Source organism: Pseudorasbora parva, chromosome 1 (genome assembly GCF_024679245.1).
Source record: "Pseudorasbora parva isolate DD20220531a chromosome 1, ASM2467924v1, whole genome shotgun sequence".
Classification (NCBI taxonomy): domain Eukaryota; kingdom Metazoa; phylum Chordata; class Actinopteri; order Cypriniformes; family Gobionidae; genus Pseudorasbora; species Pseudorasbora parva.
This window is the reverse complement of record NC_090172.1, coordinates 2,302,501-2,330,000: the sequence shown is the minus strand read 5'-3', so window position 1 is coordinate 2,330,000 and position 27,500 is coordinate 2,302,501. Positions and strand designations below refer to the sequence as shown.

The 27,500-nt window shown below is 44.9% G+C and overlaps 1 protein-coding gene across 1 annotated transcript in view; it reads left to right on the top strand.

The window, feature by feature from the left end:
• Positions 1-27,500, top strand: part of galns (galactosamine (N-acetyl)-6-sulfatase) — a 59,830-nt gene that overhangs the window by 9,734 nt on the left and 22,596 nt on the right. The window contains exons 3-10 of the mRNA XM_067452109.1: positions 1,194-1,268; positions 3,649-3,751; positions 4,520-4,663; positions 6,053-6,119; positions 6,218-6,345; positions 9,310-9,449; positions 11,488-11,591; positions 27,317-27,453. Of these exons, the coding sequence (XP_067308210.1) occupies positions 1,194-1,268; positions 3,649-3,751; positions 4,520-4,663; positions 6,053-6,119; positions 6,218-6,345; positions 9,310-9,449; positions 11,488-11,591; positions 27,317-27,453 (898 nt within the window). The remainder of the gene's footprint in view (positions 1-1,193; positions 1,269-3,648; positions 3,752-4,519; positions 4,664-6,052; positions 6,120-6,217; positions 6,346-9,309; positions 9,450-11,487; positions 11,592-27,316; positions 27,454-27,500) is intronic.

Below are 27,500 nucleotides of genomic sequence, written 5' to 3'. Positions count from 1 at the left end.
ATTTCCATCCATCCATCCATCCATCCATCCATCCATCCATCCATCCATCCATCCATCGTTTGACCATTTCCATCCATCCACCCATCCATCCACCCATCCATCCACCCATCCATCCATCCATCCATCCATCCATCCATCATTTGACCATTTCCATCCATCCATCCATCCATCATTTGACCATATCCATCCATCCATCATTTGACCATTTCCATCCATCCATCCATCCATTGTTTGACCATTTACACCCATCCATCCACCCATCCATCCATCCATCCATCCATCCATCCATCGTTTGACGATTTCCATCCAGCCATCCATCCATCATTTGACCATTTCCACCCATCCATCCATCCATCCATCCATCCATCCATCATTTTACTATTTTCATCCATCAATCAATCTTTTTGAAATCAAGTCTTAAAAACTACATGATTTAAGTTCCAGGAAATATATCTTCAATTTTGATTTTAAAATAATTATTCCTAGAGAGCAAGCAAGAGTTTGCAGTTTATTATGATAACTGTGCTTTATACCGTTTATATGTGAGTTGTACAGGTGTGTCTTTTGTATCTTTGATGAATTTAATAGCATAATATGGATAATTATGTTGGCTTGACAAAACTATTTAAGCTTTTTCTGAGCTAAAATTGAAGCCGTATGCTAGATCTTTAAAGATAAAACCTCCAAACTCAGCTCAGACCTTCAGACTTTTTGGACTTTCTGACGTGGTTTGACGTGAAAAAATTGCGTGAGATTACGGCAGTGAAAAGAGAGAAAGATGTTATTTTTACCTGCACTCCCATAGACGCTGTATTAGAAACACCCTCACTTAGGCGCTAACTTGTTTTTTGTAATTTCATGCTAAATAAAATACAAATTATTAGTGTTATAAATCTACATACACTGTACAAATAATAAAACAAAATAATAATAATTGCTCCAATTGAATAATTTCTAGTGACTGATCACATCTAAATTTTTTAGTTGGCCAAATTTAAATTCTGTGAATTGATTAAAAAAAATGTAAAAATTAAATGTCATCGGTCACTTGAAAATTTTCAATTGGAGACCTGAATTTATTTTAACAGTGTACATTAAAAAAAAAATGAAAATACAAAAAACATTGCAGGATTTAAGTATGGCAGTCTGTGAAGAGGGCTTCACTCCTCTAATATGTGTCTGTAATTCCACAGCCAGGGCGGCTCTGCTTACTGGAAGACTTCCTGTGCGAAACGGATTCTACACCACCAATGCTCATGCGAGGAATGGTATGATCGTGAAACTCTTCTTTCACCGTTATCAGTTTATCTCCTCTGACAACTTTAATCAGTCTTAAAGGCCCACTGAAGTGCCTTGAAACGCGTCACATTATTCAATGTGCTGACGTGATTTCTCCTGAAACGGCTCCATCTGTTAGCAGCTCCTCCCCTTTTTGTGAAACAGCCAATAGCGTTTCGTAAATAATATCACAGTTTGACTAGAGCGGACCTTTCTGTTTGGTAAAGCAAGTTTCTTCTAACCGTTTATCATCATAATATCCTTATAACCCTAAGCCTCGTAATTTGCGGGTGGGACGGGTGGGATATGTCCCCACCACTTTTTGAAACATCTTGCTTCACGGATGAGCCTAACTAATACGAACACAACATCTGGTTAATTTGAAGAGCATCTTTTAATTCGTTTGTTAAATAAGAGGCGATCTGGCGCTCGTGTCCGCTGTTATCAGTGCTAACATCTAACGCTTAACGCCGTTGCAGAGACTTTCTATTTGTTCCGATGAAATCACGAAACAAAACGCACAAAAGCTGTCCCTGCTCTTGATGTTCTGATGGTATTCGGTTTTGATGAGAGAAAAATACGAGGGCAGATTAGAAATGAGAACTTCTGACAAGTTTATCAGACTTGACCAGGGATTACAAGCAAAGTGTGCAAATCTATTTGCCTTTATTCACGTGAAAAATCTTGGCAGTATATTATGTTTAGATTAAACGAGATCTATATCAATAAATGAACTATTTAATTGTTTCTGGACATCTTAATAAAAAAAAAAAATTCTGCATTGTACATATTTTACATCTGATATGACGTTGTATTAGCAGTGCTACCCAAAAAGTGCGTATCATATTCACGCGAAAAACTGCATAACATATGCAAGCCAAAGCTCATTTTGACATATACATTCCACGAGATTGCACACTTCTACTATTTATAAGCATTTTCGTGAGACTGTCCCACACACTTTTTAAAACAAAGTTACGTCACTGGTCCGATATGTTTGTTTTCTGCGGCGACTCGCACATATGATCCGCGCTGAGCTGTCGTGTCTGTAGTCTAAGTTTAGACCAGAGACATAGGTGTGTGTGTGTGTGTGTGTGTGTGTGTGTGTGTGTGTGTGTGTGTGTGTGTGTGTGTGTGTGTGTGTGTGTGTGTGTGTGTGTGTGTGTGTGCGCTGCTGCGGTGTGTGAAACTAACGTGAAAACAGACTTAATTCGCCTCAACAGAAAGCATATTTACACTGAATGGTTTCCTATCACATAGTGTGCTATGTGCCTTTCACCATGTAGAAATAAGTAAATGTGTGAACAACTGACCGATTTTAGCCGCAGCTTCAGCAGCGTAGGGGGCGGGGCTTTAGATTCTAGAGAGCATTTTGATTGGACAGAAGATTTGATGAGAAGGTGAAGTCTCCAAAGATGTCACCAAAATCTGAGATTCGTTTCAACGGAAGTAAAAGCCTGTCATTTTTAGATGCTTATATCTCCTAAATGCAAATTTTGTCATTGTTTTGGAACACACCAGCTTATTCATAACTTTAAGACTAACACAGTCATACGTAAAGTAAAAAAAACGTCAATTTTAAATTTCAGTGGGCCTTTAAAGGGATAGTTGACCCAGTAATGAGCCTGTGATGTTGATCTGCTGACCCCCAGGGCATCATAGGTGTGTATTTCTACAGGAGAACACAAATGAAGATTTTTAACTCAACCGTTGCTCGTATAATGCGTGTCAATGGGGTGTATTTCTATGAGAGTAAAACACACACACACATACGAATCCATATTAAACCCTGAGGCTCGTGGAGACACATTGATGTATTAAGACACGAAACGATCGCTTTCTGCCTGAAACACAACAGTATTTGGGTTATTTTTTACCTCATATCAGACGAATCTCATCTAGTGTTTCCAGCGCCATTACATCCGTCGAATAAGGTCAAAATACCGGCGCAATCATAGATATATTCACATAGATTCGTCATTAGTGCCTGCTAAATTGGTCGAATGAGGCATCTATGTAAATATATCTATGACCGCGTCGTGAAAAACTTGAAAATAAGACATGAAGTATGAACAAGAAACAAAATCATGACACTGTGACACTTTTGTAATTGTTTTTTAGTCCAATCAGACGTCAGTGGGCGGGGTTAGTGTAAATAGCCCCTGCCAACAACGTGGGCTGTTTGCACTTAGTGTTAAATATATAGTGCACTACTATTATAAAGCAAACAAGCACGCCCAGTCCAGGTGAAAAAAAGTAACGTAACGCCTTACTTTCTATAAATAGTAATGGAAATAGTTACTTTTTAGAGAGTAATGCAATATTGTAATGCACTATTTGATGGCCTATGATGGGTTCTCTGTGCCACAGCATACACACCTCAGGAGATAGTGGGGGGGATTTCTCTGGACGAGATCCTGCTTCCAGAACTGCTGAAGAAGAAAGACTATGTCAGCAAGATCGTCGGCAAGTGGTAAGATTCTCCGCAGCTCCTCTCATGACGAGATGACTTTCTCTACACACACACTGATCAGGCATAACAGGTTATAACAGGATATATTAGGCAGCAAGTGAACATGTTGTCCTCAGAGTTGATGTGTGTGAAGCAGGAGAAATGGGCAAGCGTAAGGATTTGAGCGAGTTTGGCCAGATTGTGACGGCTAGACGACTGGGTCAGAGCATCTCCAAAACTGCAGCTCTTGTGGGCTGTTCCCGGTCTGCAGTGGTCAGTATCTATCAAAAGTGCTCCAAGGAAGGACCAGTGGAAAACCGGCCACAGGGTCATGGGCGGCCAAGGCTCATTGATGACCGTGGGGAGCGAAGGCTGGCCCGTGGGGTCCGATCAAACAGACGAGCTACTGGAGCTCAAACTGCTCCAGAAGTTAATGCTGGTTCTGATAGAAAGCTGTCAGAATACACAGAGCAGCTCTGTGTGTGTGTGTGTGTGTGTGTGTGTGTGTGTGTGTGTGTGTGTGTGTGTGTGTGTGTGTGTGTGTGTGTGTGTGTGTGTGTGTGTGTGTGTGTGTGTGTGTGTGTGTGTGTGTGTGTGTGTGTGTGTGTGTGTGTGCACTGCTTGTGCACCAATGCTAGCAAATATACTGTCATATTTGTAGGTATTAATGTTTGCAATTAATACATAATTTGATCGTTTCTAATCATTTTATTGATGAAAATCCTTTGCCTTTTGAGCATACCTGCTATCTTTATAAGATTTGTGTTTAATCTTTATCTCCTAACTCAGGCACCTTGGGCACAGAACCCAACACTTGCCTCTGAAGCACGGCTTTGACGAATGGTTTGGTGCACCCAACTGCCATTTCGGCCCCTACAACGACAGCTTCCGTCCCAATATACCCGTCTACAACAACTCCGAAATGAAGGGAAGGTGAGGTACAAACATAATCACGGCTGTTGCCACAGTACGCTATAAAAGTAGCCCAAAAGTAGTCGGTTTTCAAAGTAGAACAATTGTGTTAAAACACCAGAGCTGGACAGTATCAGCTCATTTACTCGAGTCCTGTACTTAAGGACACTTTTTGAGTATCTGTACTTTACTGGAGTATTATTTTTTCTGTAAACTTCTGACTTTAACTTCACTCCATCTGAAAGACAAATATCGTCCTCTTTACTCCACTACATTTCTATCAAGGTCCTCGAAGTCGAAAGTCGTTTCTGTCGCAGCTTTGAAAGTCAGTGATGATTTTTTTCTTCTTTAAAAGGTGTTTGGGTTTTTGCAGAAAGCCTTTCAGGAATCACTCTTGTAGAGTCTCGTGAAGTTCAATGATTTCACAGCATTTATTAAACACTGATTTATAGTTTAGAGCAAAATGGAAGAAGACGGATGTCCAAATGCTCATTTAGTGGAGTATTCACATAAACAAAGTTGATTCTGTCTTCAGTGAAGGTGAACAGTGTGAGAATATCAGATGTGTATCAGTGTGTTGGATCCGTGCATTCGGCCTTAAAGTGACAGCAGCTTTGTAACTTTTCTACAAGTATTTAAATGAGTTTAAGTTAGTCGTCTGCTAGTGTGTCAGATGGAGCGTCACTGACTGGCTTAAACCATGATGGCATAATGTGCATTTATACAACTATAATACAATAATGCGGCGACATAAAAAAGGACATTTTCTTTTGATACTTAAGTACTTTTAAAAACAAATACTTCTGTACTTTTACTTTTACTCAAGTAATGAAGGTGTGTACTTTGTCCACCTCTGGAAAACACTGAATCATTTTCTTCTGAAAGTGTAAAAATCTTTGCGTGAACACATTTGTTAGGTGAAGTGATTTTCATTTTTCCTCTTTTTGTACCAGCTGCAGTGCTGTATCTAATTTTCTGCCTATTTGTTCCTTCCAAAACAGCCGTAATGTTTGTGCATTCTGGGTCATTGGCTCTGGCGTTAGGGCTAGATTTGCGCTTAGCAATGGATTTAATCAGCATGGCGTGTTTGAGCGCGGTCAGACAAACACACACACACATACACCCGAGAGATGGCAGGTTGTGTTAGCAGTGTGTTAGGACACCTGGAACAGCCGGAGCATAAGAGACTCCACGCCTCAGCTCCTTCTCACAACGCATGTGTCTTCTGAGACACAATCTCGCAATTTACCTCTTCAAATTCGCTGCGTAATCACACCCCGGTGCAGCACTTGGTTTAGGAAGCTCGTCATTTGGAACAAGAACTCATATGGCGCTGAAATGAGTTTGTGGGGAAGGTCTCATTAGATCTGCAGGAAGCAGAACGTTTAGATGATCTGTGTGTTTTTGCAGGTATTTTGAAGAGTTTGAGATTAATGTGAAAATGGGGGAATCCAACCTCACCCAAATCTATCTGGAGGTGAGTTTTCCTGTTCATTGGCTTGATTAATGTTTATTTGTGTGGATCAGTCATGGACAGATGCACTATGGGATGGTTTTGATTCTATCGGTCTCCAGGAAGGCTTGGAGTTTATCTCTCGGCAAGCCACGGCTCAGCGGCCTTTCTTTCTCTACTGGGCTCCAGATGCAACTCACGCGCCGGTCTACGCCTCAAAACACTTCCTGGGAAAGAGTCGGAGGGGCCGGTATGTGAGAATCGCAGTATTTAAAGGGTTAATTCACCCAAAAATGAAATGTCTGTCATTAACTCCTCCCCCTAATGTCGCTCCACACCCGTAAGACCTCCGTTCATCTTCACACACAGTTTAAGATATTTTATATTTAGTCCGAGAGCGTATGCAAGTGTATGCACACTATACTGTCCATGTCCAGAAAGGGAATAAAAACATCATCACAGTAGTCCATATGAGACATCAGTGGGTTAATTAGAGTCTCTTGAAGCAGAGAAAATACATTTGGGTCCAAAAATAACAAAAACTACGACTTTATTCAGCATTGGCTTCTCTTCCGCGTTTGTGTTCAATCCTCAAATAAAGATTCAAACGGTTATGAATCAGTGAATCGGTTCATGATTCGGATCGCCAATGTCTCGTGATTTCAGCAGTTTGACACGCGACTCGAATCATGAATCGATTCACTGACTCATAACCGTTCGAATCTTTATTTTTAGACCCAAATGTATTTTGGATGCTTCAAGAGACTCTAATTAACCCACTGATGTCTCATATGGACTACTGTGATGATGTTTTTATTCCCTTTCTGGACATGGACAGTATAGTGTGCATACACTTGCATACGCTCTCGGACTAAATATAAAATATCTTAAACTGTGTGTGAAGATGAACGGAGGTCTTACGGGTGTGGAGCGACATTAGGGAGAGGAGTTAATGACAGACATTTCATTTTTGGCTGAACTAACCCTTTAACACCGTGTTAAACTCATTCTGCTTGTTTGTGATACGATACTTCAAATAATATGGCTTGGATAGAAAAGTTTGCTTATTCTTTACCCTACTGGTCAAAAGTTTGGAATAATTATATGTTATGTAATGTACATTAAGATATGTGTTTTCTGATTTCACTTCTAGATGGTGCAGGTTTATCGGCCAATATATCTGTTATCTGCTTTTTAAATATAAAGAATTATCGGTATCAGCCAAAATTACATATCAATGCATCCCTACTATAGATTTTGTCAAATTGGCCGTTACTTTTGGGAAGTGACTTTTAAAATTCATGTTACAATATTGTTCTACTCCCTAAAAAAGTGCCTAATTGTATTACTTTGTTACTTTTTATGGAATGTAATCTCTTAATTTTGAGTTATTTTTCCCCAAAAACAAGACAATCATTTTTACTTGTCTAGTAAATGTTTCTTAAAGGTGCACTATGCAACTTTCCGTCCACTGGAGGGCGCCTATTCAAAACAAATGCGTAGTTTGATGCCGCAAAGTGTGAGCGCAGCATCTTGGGAGATGTGGTCTTCACCTCACAGCCGGTGGAAAATAGGACTCGGGCAGAAATCACGTTCATGCATGCGGTTATTAACGTTACTGTAGTGTAAAGCAGAGCAGGAGCGAGTGTTGAGGAGCTGAGCACAGCTGCTGGAGCGATTGTTAAACAAATACCCGCCTCGTGAATACCGGGACTTTTATTATGACGAGACAGGACACAGTCGCCGGGCGCCTGCACTGATCCGCTCTTCAGGTTATGATTATGAGGTAATGCAGCTCTGTTTATCATATTAGATACATTTAAGTGTGTTTAAAATGATGTTATGACGTTACTCCGTGTAAAGCTTAAGAGTAAAGCGTTCCTGCCAAATAAAAGCCGAAACCGAGGGTAGCGCAGATATGACGTGATTGACAGGCGACTGCCTCAAACGCTATGCTGAAACGTCCCGGTCCTCAGTTAAAATAGCAATTTTCTCACAATTTACAAATAGTTGGAAACATCTGGGATATTGTAGGTACTCAACTAAACAAAATATATAACACCGGCCTAGTGGTTTTTGATATTTTACCTCAAAAATGCTGCATAGTGCACCTTTAATATAAGAATGTTTAGATATTTAGTGCCTAATTGTATTACTTTGTTACTTTTTATGGAAAGTAATCTCTTAATTTTGAGTTTTTTTTCCCAAAACAATACGATAATTTTTACTTGTCTAGTAAATGTTTATTAATATAAGAATTTTTAGATATTAAGACTAGAAACAAGACAAAAGTAAGAAAAGCATTTTTTGCCTTGTAATAAAATAAACTATCAAATCGCATGAAAATATGGATATGAATTTCACTATATGAGCTCATACACAAAATATGCTGGATTTAAATATGCCATAGGATCCGGATGAGAACATTACTATGAATTAAATTCATGTTCTTCCTTCTTTTTTCTTCAGACAAGTAACTGCTAGTGTTTCTCTGTCTAGATTAAGGAGCTAAATAGGCCTAATTGATGACCTGTTCCACAAATCATGTAGACTTGATTAGTGTGTGTACAGTGGTCATTTACATAAAGCCAACAACAACATTTTGGCCAGGGAAGATGCTGATTGGCTAGTAACTTTGGAAAACCAATAGCCACAGTAGCAGGCGAGCAAAGAAGTCCATGTCAAGCCCTGCTGATAACAATAGCCAATCGTTTGCAAAATATCTGCTTACGTATGATCACACACACACACACACGTTTGAAAACCCCTGATATAAATGTTTGTTTATTGCGGTGTTATTTGTCCTGCTTTGAGGCATGAATGCGGGCTGGAGGCTTCATTGGTAGTCCTGTGTGCAGCTGTTTAGTATTCCGCCCAGGGCTCGGGGATCCTGGGGCTTCAGTAAGCATACGCTTCTTCAGAATGCTGAATGAGGCTCGTGTTGACAGAGGAATGGATGAAGGCGGAGGGGTATTAGCCAGGTGTCGGCAGTGGAGGGATTCAACCTGACACGCCACATCTTAAAGTTTTATAACCAGCGCGCATCTATCCCAGACATCTATCTTCCTCCACATATCCCATCCGTCTGTCACAGGACCGGTTTCAAACGTGGGCTAATTCGACAGAATGTGTTATGCGCTCTGGGTTCGAGCAGCTGGAGGTTATGTGGGGTCATTTGTAATGGTTTGATTGAGGTTTGTGGTTTGTGTTTTAGTTATGGGGATGCCGTGATGGAGCTGGATGACAGTGTTGGACAGATTTTGGCTCGCCTGGTCAGTTTGGGCATCCACAACAACACACTGGTGTTCTTCACCTCGGATAATGGGGCGGCTGTGATGTCCGGACCGCGGCAAAGTGGGTTTCTGACAACTTTTTATTTAGTAAATCAGTGGTTATGATGCTGGAATTTTGCCCCATTAGGGTTTTTCCAATATTGCTCTGTGTAATATAACTGTTTTGTATTGTTAAATGTCTGCATTAAAGTGCAAAGTTATTGTCCCCTAAAAGAAAAATCGATTCTGAGCTGCTGAGTCGTCAGTCATTCCAGTCTCACTCCCTGTTACAATCCTACGCAACAATGTCCTGGTTCGTCCAAGCTTTATAATGGTAGTGAATTGTTGGGTCATTTAAAAGTCCAATAAAAAGTCCATAAAAGTGCATCAGTCCATCATAAAAGTGCATCTTTACATCTATTGTCATAAAAGTGATGGACAGATGCACTTTTATGACAATATATGCATTTTTATAATGGACAGATGCACTTTTATGATGGACAGATGCACTTTTATGATGGACAGATGCACTTTTTTGTGATGGAAAGATGCACTTTTATGATGGACAGATGCACTTTTATGATGGACAGATGCACTTTTATGATGGACAGATGCACTTTTATGATGGACAGATGCACTTTTATGATGGACAGATGCACTTTTTTGTGATGGAAAGATGCACTTTTATGATGGACAGATGCACTTTTATGATGGACAGATGCACTTTTATGATGGACAGATGCACTTTAATGATGGACAGATGCACTTTTATGATGGACAGATGCACTTTTATGATGGACAGATGCACTTTTATGATGGAAAGATGCACTTTTATGATGGACAGATGCACTTTTATGATGGACTGATGCACGTTTATGATGAAAAGATGCACTTTTATGATGGAAAGATGCACTTTTATGATGGACGGATGCACTTTTATGATGGACTGATGCACGTTTATGATGAAAAGATGCACGTTTATGATGAAAAGATGCACTTTTATGATGGACGGATGCACTTTTATGATGGAAAGATGCACTTTTATGATGGACAGATGCACTTTTATGATGGATAGATGCTCTTTTATGATGGACAGATGCACTTTAATGATGGACAGATGCACTTGTATGATGGATAGATGCACTTTAATGACGGATAGATGCACTTTTATGATGGACAGATGCACTTTTATGATGGACAGATGCACTTTTATGATGGACTGATGCACGTTTATGATGAAAAGATGCACTTTTATGATGGAAAGATGCACTTTTATGATGGACAGATGCTTTTTTATGATGGACTGATGCACTTTTATGATGGACAGATGCACTTTTATGATGGACAGATGCACTTTTATGATGGACTGATGCACGTTTATGATGAAAAGATGCACTTTTATGATGGAAAGATGCACTTTTATGATGGACAGATGCACTTTTATGATGGACTGATGCACGTTTATGATGAAAAGATGCACTTTTATGATGGACAGATGCTCTTTTATGATGGACTGATGCTCTTTTATGGACTTCAAAATGACCCAACAGTCACTCCCGTTATAAAGCTTTGAAGAGCCAGGACATTTTTAATATAACTCATATTTTATTCATCTGAAAGAAGAATGTCATATTCACCGAGGATGACTTGAGGGAGAGCAAATTATGGGGTAATTTTAATTTTGGGGTGAACTATCCCTTTAAGTTAACAATGGCATTAGTTAGTTACTCTCCAATACTGGTAGGTTTGTTTATTCCGATGTATTTAGAGGAGGCTGAGGGTAATTTGCCTTCCACTAAACGCAGTCCTGAATCAAACCCCCATGAGTGCTATTTTTGTCATTATTGATCTCTGTACACAGTAGCCCGTGGGCGTTCTTTTAACATTGATTTATGCGTCACATTTTCAAGACAAGTCAAGCTTTAAAACGTATCTCAAGACCGTTGTCTTCTGTTCTGTTTTCTGCTCTCTCAACTCATCTTTCATGCATGCTCCCAATACACCAATTCAATTACTTTGTGTCATCATGGCTCTCTTTTGTAACGATTATTTGTCAGAGATGGACTGCCCTCTTTGAGGCTTTGAGTTTGTGATTGTGTCCTGTCTGTTGATATCCTCAGGCGGCAGCAATGGCCCGTTTCTCTGTGGGAAGGAGACTACATTTGAAGGTGGGATGAGAGAACCAGCCATCGCCTGGTGGCCTGGACGGATCCCTGCCGGCACAGTGAGAATGAGCCCCAATCGTGCTTTCCAATTTGCTGTATTCCATCTTTCCACATCCTCAAAACACACCGCACACATTCCTATCTGTTCAACCGCTCCGTCAGAGCTTTATTTAGCATTCAAGCGCCTTTAAACATCAAATGTGTTCAGATTGGCTGAGATTGTGTCTCGCATCATTTCTATTTTTAGTGAGGTCGGACAGCTTACTTGTCACCTGGTGCAATGCAACAATTTTCCAGCTACAACACTTTAGAGATCTCAAAGATCTCGATATCACTGTCCTGTCTGCATGTGTCTTCAGCAAGGTTAATCAATCAAATTATTTAGCAGGGTAAGACAATAAAGACTATCTGTAAAAGAGAGTTACTGTAGCAGGTGGAGAGTTTGGGGTGTGGCTACTGTAGCAGATGGAGAGTTTGGGGTGTGGCTACTGTAGCAGCTGGAGAGTTTGGGGTGTGGCTACTGTAGCAGATGGAGAGTTTGGGGTGTGGCTACTGTAGCAGGTGGAGAGTTTGGGGTGTGGCTATTGTAGCAGATGGAGAGTTTGGGGTGTGGCTACTGTAGCAGATGGAGAGTTTGGGGTGTGGCTACTGTAGCAGATGGAGAGTTTGGGGTGTGGCTACTGTAGCAGCTGGAGAGTTTGGGGTGTGGCTACTGTAGCAGATGGAGAGTTTGGGGTGTGGCTACTGTAGCAGATGGAGAGTTTGGGGTGTGGCTACTGTAGCAGATGGAGAGTTTGGGGTGTGGCTACTGTAGCAGCTGGAGAGTTTGGGGTGTGGCTACTGTAGCAGATGGAGAGTTTGGGGTGTGGCTACTGTAGCAGGTGGAGAGTTTGGGGTGTGGCTATTGTAGCAGATGGAGAGTTTGGGGTGTGGCTATTGTAGCAGATGAAGAGTTTGGGGTGTGGCTACTGTAGCAGCTGGAGAGTTTGGGGCGTGGCTACTGTAGCAGATGGAGAGTTTGGGGTGTGGCTACTGTAGCAGCTGGAGAGTTTGGGGTGTGGCTACTGTAGCAGATGGAGAGTTTGGGGTGTGGCTACTGTAGCAGGTGGAGAGTTTGGGGTGTGGCTATTGTAGCAGATGGAGAGTTTGGGGTGTGGCTATTGTAGCAGATGGAGAGTTTGGGGTGTGGCTATTGTAGCAGATGGAGAGTTTGGGGTGTGGCTATTGTAGCAGATGGAGAGTTTGGGGTGTGGCTATTGTAGCAGATGGAGAGTTTGGGGTGTGGCTACTGTAGCAGATGGAGAGTTTGGGGTGTGGCTACTGTAGCAGATGGAGAGTTTGGGGTGTGGCTATTGTAGCAGATGGAGAGTTTGGGGTGTGGCTACTGTAGCAGATGGAGAGTTTGGGGTGTGGCTACTGTAGCAGATGGAGAGTTTGGGGTGTGGCTACTGTAGCAGATGGAGAGTTTGGGGTGTGGCTATTGTAGCAGGTGGAGAGTTTGGGGTGTGGCTACTGTAGCAGATGGAGAGTTTGGGGTGTGGCTACTGTAGCAGATGGAGAGTTTGGGGTGTGGCTACTGTAGCAGATGGAGAGTTTGGGGTGTGGCTACTGTAGCAGATGGAGAGTTTGGGGTGTGGCTATTGTAGCAGATGGAGAGTTTGGGGTGTGGCTACTGTAGCAGATGGAGAGTTTGGGGAGTGGCTACTGTAGCAGATGGAGAGTTTGGGGTGTGGCTACTGTAGCAGGTGGAGAGTTTGGGGTGTGGCTACTGTAGCAGATGGAGAGTTTGGGGTGTGGCTACTGTAGCAGGTGGAGAGTTTGGGGTGTGGCTACTGTAGCAGATGGAGAGTTTGGGGTGTGGCTACTGTAGCAGGTGGAGAGTTTGGGGTGTGGCTACTGTAGCAGATGGAGAGTTTGGGGAGTGGCTACTGTAGCAGGTGGAGAGTTTGGGGTGTGGCTACTGTAGCAGATGGAGAGTTTGGGGTGTGGCTACTGTAGCAGGTGGAGAGTTTGGGGTGTGGCTACTGTAGCAGTTGGAGAGTTTGGGGTGTGACTACTGTAGCAGGTGGAGAGTTTGGGGTGTGACTACTGTAGCAGGTGGAGAGTTTGGGGTGTGGCTACTGTAGCAGGTGGAGAGTTTGGGGTGTGGCTACTGTAGCAGATGGAGAGTTTGGGGAGTGGCTACTGTAGCAGATGGAGAGTTTGGGGTGTGGCTACTGTAGCAGATGGAGAGTTTGGGGTGTGACTACTGTAGCAGGTGGAGAGTTTGGGGTGTGGCTACTGTAGCAGATGGAGAGTTTGGGGAGTGGCTACTGTAGCTGGTGGAGAGTTTGGGGTGTGGCTACTGTAGCAGATGGAGAGTTTGGGGTGTGGCTATTGTAGCAGATGGAGAGTTTGGGGTGTGGCTACTGTAGCAGATGGAGAGTTTGGGGAGTGGCTACTGTAGCAGATGGAGAGTTTGGGGTGTGGCTACTGTAGCAGGTGGAGAGTTTGGGGTGTGGCTACTGTAGCAGATGGAGAGTTTGGGGTGTGGCTACTGTAGCAGGTGGAGAGTTTGGGGTGTGGCTACTGTAGCAGATGGAGAGTTTGGGGTGTGGCTACTGTAGCAGGTGGAGAGTTTGGGGTGTGGCTACTGTAGCAGATGGAGAGTTTGGGGAGTGGCTACTGTAGCAGGTGGAGAGTTTGGGGTGTGGCTACTGTAGCAGATGGAGAGTTTGGGGTGTGGCTACTGTAGCAGGTGGAGAGTTTGGGGTGTGGCTACTGTAGCAGTTGGAGAGTTTGGGGTGTGACTACAGTAGCAGGTGGAGAGTTTGGGGTGTGACTACTGTAGCAGGTGGAGAGTTTGGGGTGTGGCTACTGTAGCAGGTGGAGAGTTTGGGGTGTGGCTACTGTAGCAGATGGAGAGTTTGGGGAGTGGCTACTGTAGCAGATGGAGAGTTTGGGGTGTGGCTACTGTAGCAGATGGAGAGTTTGGGGTGTGACTACTGTAGCAGGTGGAGAGTTTGGGGTGTGGCTACTGTAGCAGGTGGAGAGTTTGGGGTGTGGCTACTGTAGCAGATGGAGAGTTTGGGGAGTGGCTTGTAGCAGATGGAGAGTTTGGGGTGTGGCTACTGTAGCAGATGGAGAGTTTGGGGTGTGGCTACTGTAGCAGATGGAGAGTTTGGGGTGTGGCTACTGTAGCAGGTGGAGAGTTTGGGGTGTGGCTACTGTAGCAGGTGGAGAGTTTGGGGTGTGGCTAATGTAGCAGGTGGAGAGTTTGGGGTGTGGCTACTGTAGCAGTTGGAGAGTTTGGGGTGTGGCTACTGTAGCAGATGGAGAGTTTGGGGTGTGACTACTGTAGCAGGTGGAGAGTTTGGGGAGTGGCTACTGTAACAGATGGAGAGTTTGGGGTTTGGCTACTGTAGCAGATGGAGAGTTTGGGGACTGGCTACTGTAGCAGGTGGAGAGTTTGGGGTGTGGCTACTGTAGCAGGTGGAGAGTTTGGGGTGTGGCTACTGTAGCAGGTGGAGAGTTTGGGGTGTGGCTACTGTAGCAGATGGAGAGTTTGGGGAGCGGCTACTATAGCAGATGGAGAGTTTGGGGTGTGGCTACTGTAGCAGATGGAGAGTTTGGGGTGTGGCTACTGTAGCAGGTGGAGAGTTTGGGGCGTGGCTACTGTAGCAGGTGGAGAGTTTGGGGTGTGGCTACTGTAGCAGGTGGAGAGTTTGAGGTGTGGCTACTGTAGAAGGTGGAGAGTTTGGGGCGTGGCTACTGTAGCAGGTGGAGAGTTTGGGGTGTGGCTACTGTAGCAGGTGGAGAGTTTGGGGTGTGGCTACTGTAGCAGGTGGAGAGTTTGGGGCGTGGCTACTGTAGCAGATGGAGAGTTTGGGGAGTGGCTACTGTAGCAGATGGAGAGTTTGGGGTGTGGCTACTGTAGCAGATGGAGAGTTTGGGGTGTGGCTACTGTAGCAGATGGAGAGTTTGGGGTGTGGCTACTGTAGCAGATGGAGAGTTTGGGGTGTGGCTACTGTAGCAGGTGGAGAGTTTGGGGTGTGGCTAATGTAGCAGGTGGAGAGTTTGGTGTGTGGCTACTGTAGCAGTTGGAGAGTTTGGGGTGTGGCTACTGTAGCAGATGGAGAGTTTGGGGTGTGACTACTGTAGCAGGTGGAGAGTTTGGGGAGTGGCTACTGTAGCAGATGGAGAGTTTGGGGTGTGGCTACTGTAGCAGATGGAGAGTTTGGGGAGTGGCTACTGTAGCAGGTGGAGAGTTTGCGGTGTGGCTACTGTAGCAGATGGAGAGTTTGGGGTGTGGCTACTGTAGCAGGTGGAGAGTTTGGGGTGTGGCTACTGTAGCAGATGGAGAGTTTGGGGAGTGGCTACTGTAGCAGATGGAGAGTTTGGGGTGTGACTACTGTAGCAGATGGAGAGTTTGGGGTGTGGCTACTGTAGCAGGTGGAGAGTTTGGGGCGTGGCTACTGTAGCAGGTGGAGAGTTTGGGGTGTGGCTACTGTAGCAGGTGGAGAGTTTGGGGCGTGGCTACTGTAGCAGGTGGAGAGTTTGGGGTGTGGCTACTGTACCAGGTGGAGAGTTTGGGGCGTGGCTACTGTAGCAGGTGGAGAGTTTGGGGTGTGGCTACTGTAGCAGGTGGAGAGTTTGGGGCGTGGCTACTGTAGCAGATGGAGAGTTTGGGGAGTGGCTACTGTAGCAGATGGAGAGTTTGGGGTGTGGCTACTGTAGCAGGTGGAGAGTTTGGGGTGTGGCTACTGTAGCAGGTGGAGAGTTTGGGGTGTGGCTACTGTAGCAGGCTGAGAGTTTGGGGCGTGGCTATTGTAGCAGGTGGAGAGTTTGAGGCGTGGCTACTGTAGCAGCTGGCGAGTTTGGGGCGTGGCTAGTGTAGCAGCTGGAGAGTGGGGTGTGGCTACTGTAGCAGTTGGAGAGTTTGGGGTGTGACTACTGTAGCAGGTGGAGAGTTTGGGGTATGACTACTGTAGCAGTTGGAGAGTTTGGGGCGTGGCTACTGTAGCAGTTGGAGAGTTTGGGGTGTGGCTACTGTAGCAGGTGGAGAGTTTGGGGTGTGACTACTGTAGCAGATGGAGAGTTTGGGGCGTGGCTACTCTAGCAGGTGGAGAGTTTGAGGTGTGGCTACTGTAGCAGGTGGAGAGTTTGAGTTGTGGCTACTGTAGCAGGTGGAGAGTTTGAGGTGTGGCTACTGTAGAAGGTGGAGAGTTTGAGTTGTGGCTACTGTAGCAGGTGGAGAGTTTGGGGTGTGGCTACTGTAGCAGATGGAGAGTTTGGGGTGTGGCTACTGTAGCAGCTGGACAGTTTGGGGCGTGGCTAGTGTGGCAGCTGGAGAGTTTGGGGCGTGGCTAGTGTAGCAGATGGAGAGTTTGGGGTGTGGCTACTGTAGCAGGTGGAGAGTTTGGGGCGTTGCTACTGTAGCAGGTGGAGAGTTTGGGGCGTGGCTACGGTAGCAGGTGAAGAGTTTGGGGTGTGGCTACTGTAGCAGGTGGAGAGTTTGGGGTGTGGCTACTGTAGAAGGTGAAGAGTTTGGGGTGTGGCTACTGTAGCAGATGGAGAGTTTGGGGTGTGGCTACTGTAGCAGCTGGCGAGTTTGGGGCGTGGCTAGTGTAGCAGCTGGAGAGTTTGGGGTGTGGCTACTGTAGCAGTTGGAGAGTTTGGGGTGTGACTACTGTAGCAGTGGAGAGTTTGGGGTATGACTACTGTAGCAGGTGGAGAGTTTGGGGCGTGGCTACTGTAGCAGTTGGAGAGTTTGGGGTGTGGCTACTGTAGCAGGTGGAGAGTTTGGGGTGTGACTACTGTAGCAGGTGGAGAGTTTGGGGTGTGGCTACGGTAGCAAGTGGAGAGTTTGGGGTGTTGCTACTGTAGCAGGTGGAGAGTTTTGGGCGTGGCTACTGTAGCAGATGGAGAGTTTGGGGCGTGGCTACTCTAGCAGGTGGAGAGTTTGAGGTGTGGCTACTGTAGCAGGTGGAGAGTTTGAGTTGTGGCTACTGTAGCAGGTGGAGAGTTTGGGGTGTGACTACTGTAGCAGATGGAGAGTTTGGGGTGTGGCTACTGTAGCAGGTGGAGAGTTTGGGGTGTGACTACTGTAGCAGGTGGAGAGTTTGGGGTGTGACTACTGTTGCAGGTGGAGAGTTTGGGGTGTGGCTACTGTAGCAGGTGGAGAGTTTGGGGTGTGGCTACTGTAGCAGATGGAGAGTTTGGGGTGTGGCTACTGTAGAAGGTGGAGAGTTTGGGGTGTGGCTACTGTAGCAGTTGGAGAGTTTGAGTTGTGGCTACTGTAGCAGGTGGAGAGTTTGGGGTGTGACTACTGTAGCAGATGGAGAGTTTGGGGTGTGGCTACTGTAGCAGGTGGAGAGTTTGGGGTGTGACTACTGTAGCAGGTGGAGAGTTTGGGGTGTGACTACTGTTGCAGGTGGAGAGTTTGGGGTGTGGCTACTGTAGCAGGTGGAGAGTTTGGGGTGTGGCTACTGTAGCAGATGGAGAGTTTGGGGTGTGGCTACTGTAGAAGGTGGAGAGTTTGGGGTGTGACTACTGTAGCAGGTGGAGAGTTTGGGGTGTGACTACTGTAGCAGGTGGAGAGTTTGGGGTGTGGCTACTGTAGCAGGTGGAGAGTTTGGGGTGTGGCTACTGTAGCAGATGGAGAGTTTGGGGAGTGGCTACTGTAGCAGATGGAGAGTTTGGGGTGTGGCTACTGTAGCAGATGGAGAGTTTGGGGTGTGGCTACTGTAGAAGGTGGAGAGTTTGGGGTGTGACTACTGTAGCAGGTGGAGAGTTTGGGGTGTGACTACTGTAGCAGGTGGAGAGTTTGGGGTGTGGCTACTGTAGCAGGTGGAGAGTTTGGGGTGTGGCTACTGTAGCAGATGGAGAGTTTGGGGAGTGGCTACTGTAGCAGATGGAGAGTTTGGGGTGTGGCTACTGTAGCAGATGGAGAGTTTGGGGTGTGACTACTGTAGCAGGTGGAGAGTTTGGGGTGTGGCTACTGTAGCAGGTGGAGAGTTTGGGGTGTGGCTACTGTAGCAGATGGAGAGTTTGGGGAGTGGCTATTGTAGCAGATGGAGAGTTTGGGGTGTGGCTACTGTAGCAGATGGAGAGTTTGGGGTGTGGCTACTGTAGCAGATGGAGAGTTTGGGGTGTGGCTACTGTAGCAGGTGGAGAGTTTGGGGTGTGGCTAATGTAGCAGGTGGAGAGTTTGGGGTGTGGCTACTGTAGCAGTTGGAGAGTTTGGGGTGTGGCTACTGTAGCAGATGGAGAGTTTGGGGTGTGACTACTGTAGCAGGTGGAGAGTTTGGGGAGTGGCTACTGTAGCAGATGGAGAGTTTGGGGTTTGGCTACTGTAGCAGATGGAGAGTTTGGGGACTGGCTACTGTAGCAGGTGGAGAGTTTGGGGTGTGGCTACTGTAGCAGGTGGAGAGTTTGGGGTGTGGCTACTGTAGCAGGTGGAGAGTTTGGGGTGTGGCTACTGTAGCAGATGGAGAGTTTGGGGAGCGGCTACTGTAGCAGATGGAGAGTTTGGGGAGCGGCTACTGTAGCAGATGGAGAGTTTGGGGTGTGGCTACTGTAGCAGATGGAGAGTTTGGGGTGTGGCTACTGTAGCAGGTGGAGAGTTTGGGGTGTGGCTACTGTAGCAGGTGGAGAGTTTGGGGCGTGGCTACTGTAGCAGATGGAGAGATTGGGGCGTGGCTACTCTAGCAGGTGGAGAGTTTGAGGTGTGGCTACTGTAGCAGGTGGAGAGTTTGAGTTGTGGCTACTGTAGCAGGTGGAGAGTTTGAGGTGTGGCTACTGTAGAAGGTGGAGAGTTTGAGTTGTGGCTACTGTAGCAGGTGGAGAGTTTGGGGAGTGGCTACTGTAGCAGATGGAGAGTTTGGGGTGTGGCTACTGTAGCAGATGGAGAGTTTGGGGTGTGGCTACTGTAGCAGATGGAGAGTTTGGGGTGTGGCTACTGTAGCAGGTGGAGAGTTTGGGGTGTGGCTAATGTAGCAGGTGGAGAGTTTGGGGTGTGGCTACTGTAGCAGTTGGAGAGTTTGGGGTGTGGCTACTGTAGCAGATGGAGAGTTTGGGGTGTGACTACTGTAGCAGGTGGAGAGTTTGGGGAGTGGCTACTGTAGCAGATGGAGAGTTTGGGGTGTGGCTACTGTAGCAGATGGAGAGTTTTGGGAGTGGCTACTGTAGCAGGTGGAGAGTTTGGGGTGTGGCTACTGTAGCAGGTGGAGAGTTTGGGGTGTGGCTACTGTAACAGATGGAGAGTTTGGGGTGTGGCTACTGTAACAGATGGAGAGTTTGGGGAGTGGCTACTGTAGCAGATGGAGAGTTTGGGGTGTGGCTACTTTAGCAGATGGAGAGTTTGGGGTGTGGCTACTGTAGCAGGTGGAGAGTTTGGGGCGTGGCTACTTTAGCAGGTGGAGAGTTTGGGGTGTGGCTACTGTAGCAGGTGGAGAGTTTGAGGTGTGGCTACTGTAGAAGGTGGAGATTTTGGGGCGTGGCTACTGTAGCAGGTGGAGAGTTTGGGGTGTGGCTACTGTAGCAGGTGGAGAGTTTGGGGTGTGGCTACTGTAGCAGGTGGAGAGTTTGGGGCGTGGCTACTGTAGCAGGTGGAGAGTTTGGGGTGTGGCTACTGTAGCAGGTGGAGAGTTTGGGGCGTGGCTACTGTAGCAGATGGAGAGTTTGGAGTGTGGCTACTGTAGCAGGTGGAGAGTTTGGGGTGTGGCTACTGTAGCAGGTGGAGAGTTTGGGGTGTGGCTACTGTAGCAGGTGGAGAGTTTGGGGTGTGGCTACTGTAGCAGGCTGAGAGTTTGGGGCGTGGCTACTGTAGCAGGTGGAGAGTTTGAGGCGTGGCTACTGTAGCAGCTGGCGAGTTTGGGGCGTGGCTAGTGTAGCAGCTGGAGAGTGGGGTGTGGCTACTGTAGCATTTGGAGAGTTTGGGGTGTGGCTACTGTAGCAGATGGAGAGTTTGGGGTGTGACTACTGTAGCAGGTGGAGAGTTTGGGGTATGACTACTGTAGCAGTTGGAGAGTTTTGGGCGTGGCTACTGTAGCAGTTGGAGAGTTTGGGGTGTGGCTACTGTAGCAGGTGGAGAGTTTGGGGTGTGACTACTGTAGCAGGTGGAGAGTTTGGGGTGTGGCTACTGTAGCAGGTGGAGAGTTTGGGGTGAGGCTACTGTAGAAGGTGGAGAGTTTGGGGTGAGGCTACTGTAGCAGATGGAGAGTTTGGGGAGTGGCTACTGTAGCAGGTGGAGAGTTTGGGGTGTGGCTACTGTAGCAGGTGGAGAGTTTGGGGTGTGGCTACTGTAGCAGGTGGAGAGTTCGGGGTCAGGCTACTGAAGCAGGTGGAGAGTTTGGGGTGTGGCTACTGTAGCAGATGGAGAGATTGAGGTGGGGCTACTAATGGACCATGACTGACGCGTTACATGAGAAAAGAGCTTCAGTTACAGAGTGCAAACAAAATTTAATGCATTTGTTGCGCGCTACAAATGGAAACTTCAATACAACATGATGTTGTTCCCGTACAGAAAGACAAATGTATCCAGTGTAGTTTTGAGGCTGTATCCAGATGCTGTATCCAGTATCCTCATTAATGCAATTGAACAAGAATACAAGGTTACGTAGCTCAAAAATACAATGATTATAATTTTTATTTTGTTTTGGGGCAACTTGGCCAGTAGAAAAAAATCCTTAGAGTTCAGTCCTGTTTTGCTTCCGAATAAAAAAAAAATGGAACAGGCTATTTTTTAAATGTTGGAGCTTAATAATATTTATGATGTTCAGTTCCATTTTAAGCTTTACCTTTGCCAGGACCATCATCAAATTCCTTTTTAAATATTATCTATTTTTTTCCCCTTCAAATTCCTTATGATTCTCAGCTCTGGTCTCCTATCCTCCCTCCTTTTCCTGATCCACTGAAGCTGTGCGCTCCGCAAATGACTTTTAATTGTATTAGGGGCAGCTGTGACATGGGGCTGTGGCGTGGGGGGATTTTTGGAGGAGGGAGCGCGGGAGACGCGCTAAGCCTGCCCCCGGCTCATATCTGAGGGGTGTGTGGGGTCCTGATAGCACGGCGGAGTGACGAGGGACTGGAGGATTGGGAACGTCTTAAGCGGCTAATCTGTTTGTGTGTTTGCTGAGGTTGGATTGAGCTGTAATGAGGGCTTCTGTATCTGAATATGCCAGGCGTGCCGGATAAAGAGCTGAAGGGAAGAGGAGAGTGCTGGGGTATGCTGGGATGTGCCAGGTGTCTGGGCAGTGCCAGAGCAGTGCAGACTGGGATAAGCAGGTGTTTCACACTGTTAATGTTTGTCTTGCAGTGGCAGGCTGGATTTTGCCCGTCCTGCTCTGCTCGAGTGTGGCTCTTTGTGATATGTGTATCTTCTAGTCCAATTCTCTTATGGGGAGCACTGATGCCCTTTTTTGTTTTTAGTGAACTCTGTAACATTTTATTTAGATTGTCCACTTTAGACATTATACTAACTAAAAGTAACTTTGCAACTGCATGTCAACTAGCAGTCATTAGAGTACAGTGCCTTGCAAAAATATCCGGCCCCCTTGAACTTTGCGACCTTTTGCCACATTTCAGGCTTCAAACCTAATGATATGAAACAGTAATTTTTTGTGAAGAAACAACAACAAGAGGGACACAATCATGAAGTGGAACGAAATTTTATTGGATATTTCAAACTTTTTTAACAAATCAAAAACTGAAAAATTGGGCGTGCAAAATTATTCAGCCCCTTTACTTTAAGTCCAGCAAACTCTCTCCAGAAGTTCAGTGAGGATCTCTGAATGATCCAGTGTTGACCTAAATGGCTAATGATGATAAATAGAGTCCACCCGTGTGTAATCAAGTCTCCGTATAAATGCACCTGCACTGTGATAGTCTCAGAGGTCCGTTTAAAGCACAGAGAGCATCATGAAGAACAAGGAACACACCAGGCAGGTCCGAGATACTGTTGTCGAGAAGTTTAAAGCCGGATTTGGATACAAAAAAGCTTTAAACATCCCAAGGAGCACTGTGCAGGCGATAATATTGAAATGGAAGGAGTATCAGACCAGTGCAAATCTACCAAGACCTGGCCGTCCCTCTAAACTTTCAGCTCATACAAGGAGAAGACTGATCAGAGATGCAGCCAAGAGGCCCATGATCCCTCTGGAGGAACCGCAGAGATCTACAGCTGAGGTGGGAGACTCCGTCCATAGGACAACAATCAGTCGGATACTGCACAGATCTGGCCTTTCTGGAAGAGTGGCAAAAAGAAAAAATGTGTTGTTTAAAGTTTGCTACAAGCCACCTGGGAGACACACCAAACATGTGGAAGAAGGTGCTCTGGTCAGATGAAACCAAAATTGAACTTTTTGGCAACAATGCAAAACGTAATGTTTGGTGTAAAAGCAACACAGCTCATCACCCTGAACACACACCATCCCCACTGTCAGACATGGTGGCGGCAGCATCATGGTGTGGGCCTGCTTTTCTTCAGCAGGGACAGGGAAGATGGTTCAAATTGATGGGAAGATGGATGGAGCCAAATACAGGACCATTCTGGAAGAAAACCTGATGGAGTCTGCAAAAGACCTGAGACTGGGACGGAGATTTGAAGACAATGATCCAAACATAAAGCAAAATCTACAATGGAATGGTTCAGAAATAAACATATCCAGGTGTTAGAATGGCCAAGTCAAAGTCCAGACCTGAATCCAATCGAGAATCTGTGGAAAGAACTGAAAACTGCTGTTCACAAACGCTCTCCATCCAACCTCACTGAGCTCGAGCTGTTCTACAGGAGGAATGGGCAAACATTTCAGTCTCTCGATGTGCAAAACTGATAGACAAACCCCAAGAGACTTACAGCTGTAATCGCAGCAAAAGGTGGCGCTACAAACTATTAACTTAAGGGGGCCGAATACTTTTGCACGCCCAATTTTTCAGTTTTTGATTTGTTAAAAAAGTTTGAAATATCCAATAAATTTCGTTCCACTTCATGATTGTGTCCCACTTGTTGTTGATTCTTCACAAAATTTCAGTTTCATATCATTATGTTTGAAGCCTGAAATGTGGCAAAAGGTCGCAAAGTTCAAGGGGGCCGGATATTTTCGCAAGGCACTGTATTAGTAGACTGATTAATATCTGCTAACACTTTATTTCTACTAACTACAAGTAACTTTGTAACTACATGTCATCTAGCAGTCATTAGAGTTTTAGTAGCTTGATTAATATCTGCTAACACTTTATTTTGATGGATCACTTTAGACATTCTACTAACTACAAGTAATATCGACTTAACACTTCATTTCTACTAACTACAAGTAACTTTGCAACTACATGTCAACTAGCAGTCATTAGAGTATAAGTAGACTGTCTGCTTAATAACAAAAAATAGTAGTGAGGTAGTTTTTGTAGCATTTAAGTTTAGGTATTGGGTCGGATTAAGGGATGTAGAATAAGCTCATGCAGAATAAGGCATTAATATGAGCTTTATAAGTACTAAGACAATAAAGTGTTAGCGAACTTTGCATAGCTTTTTCATGCTCAAACAACAACTAATAGGCATAATAGGTCCTCTTTAAATTATCTTTTGATTCAGGTAGTTGTCTAGTAACATATAGTGATTTGAGACTTGACCTTGACTTTGGTTGCATTAGAAACATGCCTACGGTTCACTTCACCTTTGGAGTGACGCGAATATAAAAATAAAGCGGTGGAGGCGTCACAGTCTCTCCTGTTGTGTTTATCAGCTCAGAGACGCACAAACTGAGTGCATTAGACAGGGCTCGCAGGTCTGTCTGCTCAGATAACCAGCGTCAGCCCAAGACACAGAGGAGAAGAGAAGGAAGAGGAAATGAGCTGGCGATAAAGACATTTTCATTTGCCTTTTTACTAGTCCCATGTTTTTTGTGTGTGCTGCTGGATAAGAGCAGCTGGTGGTTGTGGCTAGTTACCTTTATTAATTGTTCCCTTTGATTTCTCCTTTTCCTGTGTGTATAAGTATGTACGTGTGTGTGTGTGTGTGTGTGTGTGTGTGTGTGTGTGTGTGTGTGTGTGTGTGTGTGTGTGTGTGTGTGTGTGAAGCCTGAGAGTGAAGATAATGGAATGTACTGGCTGTCTGGTGAAGGAAATTCTGGGAGGCTGAAGCAGGCGACGCTTGTGTGTGTGTGTGTGTGTGTGTGTGTGTGTGTGTGTGTGTGTGTGTGTGGCAGAGCCAGCTGCTTCGTGCTGATAGTGCTATCTGATTGTAAGCGTGCCGCTTCCCTCAAAGGCCCGCTCAGGAGAGAATAGAATGGAAGATCAAGGATGACAGCGAAAAAATGGCATTTTATCGGAAAATAGTTCAAAGTTTATAAATAAAATAAAGCTTCTTCTTTTTTTTTGCGGCAGGACTGTGGAGGACAGATAAAGTAGCAGTTTCGGCCTCTGTCCCAACTCGTCTTTCTCTCTCTGCCTTTCTCTCCATTTACAGAGATGTTAGTGTGGTTTATAATAAACCTGCGAGCGCAGATTAGAGCGTGAACTGAAGAAACGCTGCTCTTCTAAACTGGCCTCCCTGTCGCTGCTTTGCCGGGAATCGCATTTTGCATCGGTGCATGTCTGTGTGATTTGCAGCAATTTTGAGGATCTTGACTAGTGATAGACTCATATATCAGCTGATAGTAGGATTATTGATTATGTGATATGAGAGATTATTGTGTTGGCTTATCCAATTAACACTAGTATATCATTATACGCAAAATTCGAAGGCCTCTAAATGATCAAAACTGTGTCGCAGTCAATCTACTTCATGGAGTCGTCTGATTGATATTTTAGACGTTTTTTTAGCAAGTAAAAGTCTTTGGCAACACTTTAGTATGGGGAACACATATTCACTATTAACTCTGACTTTTCCCTCAATAAAGTCCTAATTTACTGCTTATTAATAGTTAGTGAGGTAGTTTTTGTAGTATTTAAGTTTAGGTATTGGGTCGGATTAAGGGATGTAGAATAAGCTCATGCAGAATAAGGCATTAATATGAGCTTTATAAGTGCTAATAAACAGACAATATCCTAGTAATATGCATGATAATAAGCAACTAGTTAATAGTTAATAACTGAACCCTAAAATAAAGTGTTACCAAGTTTTTTAGTGCAGTAATTGATCTTGAGTTGTTTACTTGTCACATTGCACGTTTGTTTGTTTGGAAACGTAGTTTGCGCACCAGAGAGAGAGAGTTGTCGGCGATTCTTCCTCTTGTACAGTCAACTCCTCTGTCTCCAATCCATCGGGCAGTGTGAACACACAGCGTAGCACCAAATTTTGGGCCCTGGGTACAAACCATCTTGCTTGGCCCCCGTACCAAATCCCATAGTGATACCAATGGGTGGGGTATTGCATTTTTATAATAAAAAAACACTTAAAACGTAAACAAAATAAGCCACACTTTGATTAAATTAAAATTAAATTGGTACCCTTTACCCCCCCAGTCCGACGCCCCGTCATGCAGTGTGAAAAGAGCAGTGACCCGACGAGTTTGAAAACCGTGTAGTCTGAACTCAGCAAGTCTTTATAATTGATTTAGTTATTCTATTTATTTAGTGTTCAGATGATTTTGGTTGAGAATTACTTGTAATCTTGGAAATAATTTTGGTTGAGAATAGGGATGTTAACCGATGACCGTTTGACCGATGGTTGACCGTATCAACGTTAAACGTTCAAAGTTGTTTGTTAAAAAAAAAAGTGATCTCTAAATTAGGCTATTATAGAGAGTGACTAAATGCTACTACCGTTAGCCGTCTCATTACAAAATATTTTTGTGTGAAGTGAACAAATCCCTCACACTCAATTTTTCATAACTCGCCTGTTTGTACTTAATAAACCAATAAAAACATTTGTCGCGAGGTCACAGCGTTTGGGTTTGACCACTCACAAGTTTTGCAAAAAGTAAACAGGCTTACACTCGAGGTTAGAGCCGGGGCAGACGACAGTATGAAGCGTCATTCCGCATAAGATGGGCTTACATTTGGAAATATATTACATCTACATTTCAGTGGAAACACATAAGGTGTTGATCATCTTTCTTTATTATTGTTAGCACTACCTCCAACTAAAGCGGCGTCTCTTCGGAGCTGTCATTTTCTTAGATAAGCCGCGGCAATGTTTCAAATGAGCTTCTAACGCTAGACAAACGCCTTTATTTTCAATGCGATCACCTCGTACCCAAACCATTTCGAAACTAAGGAGCCATTTGTCCTCCGAGCTCCTCGGCGCCGCGTTTGCGGGACTCATGTCTCGCGCTGTAGGGGATTTTTAAAAAGTGACGTGAGTGGAAGGGAGGCGGGGCGCTGGGACTGTGTGTGTGTGTGTGTGTGCGTGCATGCGTGCGTGCGTGTGTGAGAGAGAGAGAGAGAGAGAGAGAGAGAGAGGCAGAGAGATGCGACAGAGTTGCGAAATTCTCTGTTATTTCAAATAGCGAAGCATATTTTAAACTAATCGGTTAACTGGTTTCAACCGGCTAATGAGGCTCGGTGGTCGGTCAAGAAAATGTTTAGTTTTCGCCATCCCTAGTTGAGAATTACTTGTAATCTTGGAAATAATTTTGATTGATAATTTCTTGTAATCTTGGAAATAATTTTGGTTGAGAATTACTTGTAATCTTGGAAATGATTTTGGTTGAGAATTACTTGTAATCTTGGAAATGATTTTGGTTGAGAATTACTTGTATCTTAGAAATACTTCAGAACTATTTTCTCTATGTGGGATGCCAGTGTTTTGTTCTACATCTGGCATTACACCACATGACTCCCTTTAAACTGGTGTGTTTTTCAGGTGAGTCATCAGTTGGGCAGCGTGATGGATCTCTTCAGCACCAGTCTTTCTGTGGCTGGCGTTCTTCCCCCTGATGACCGTATCATTGATGGGCTCGATTTAAGTCCTGCACTCTTCAACAGCTCACAGATAGACAGGTAAACACCTCGAAGCAAGCATGACATTCATTCACATTTGGTTATTT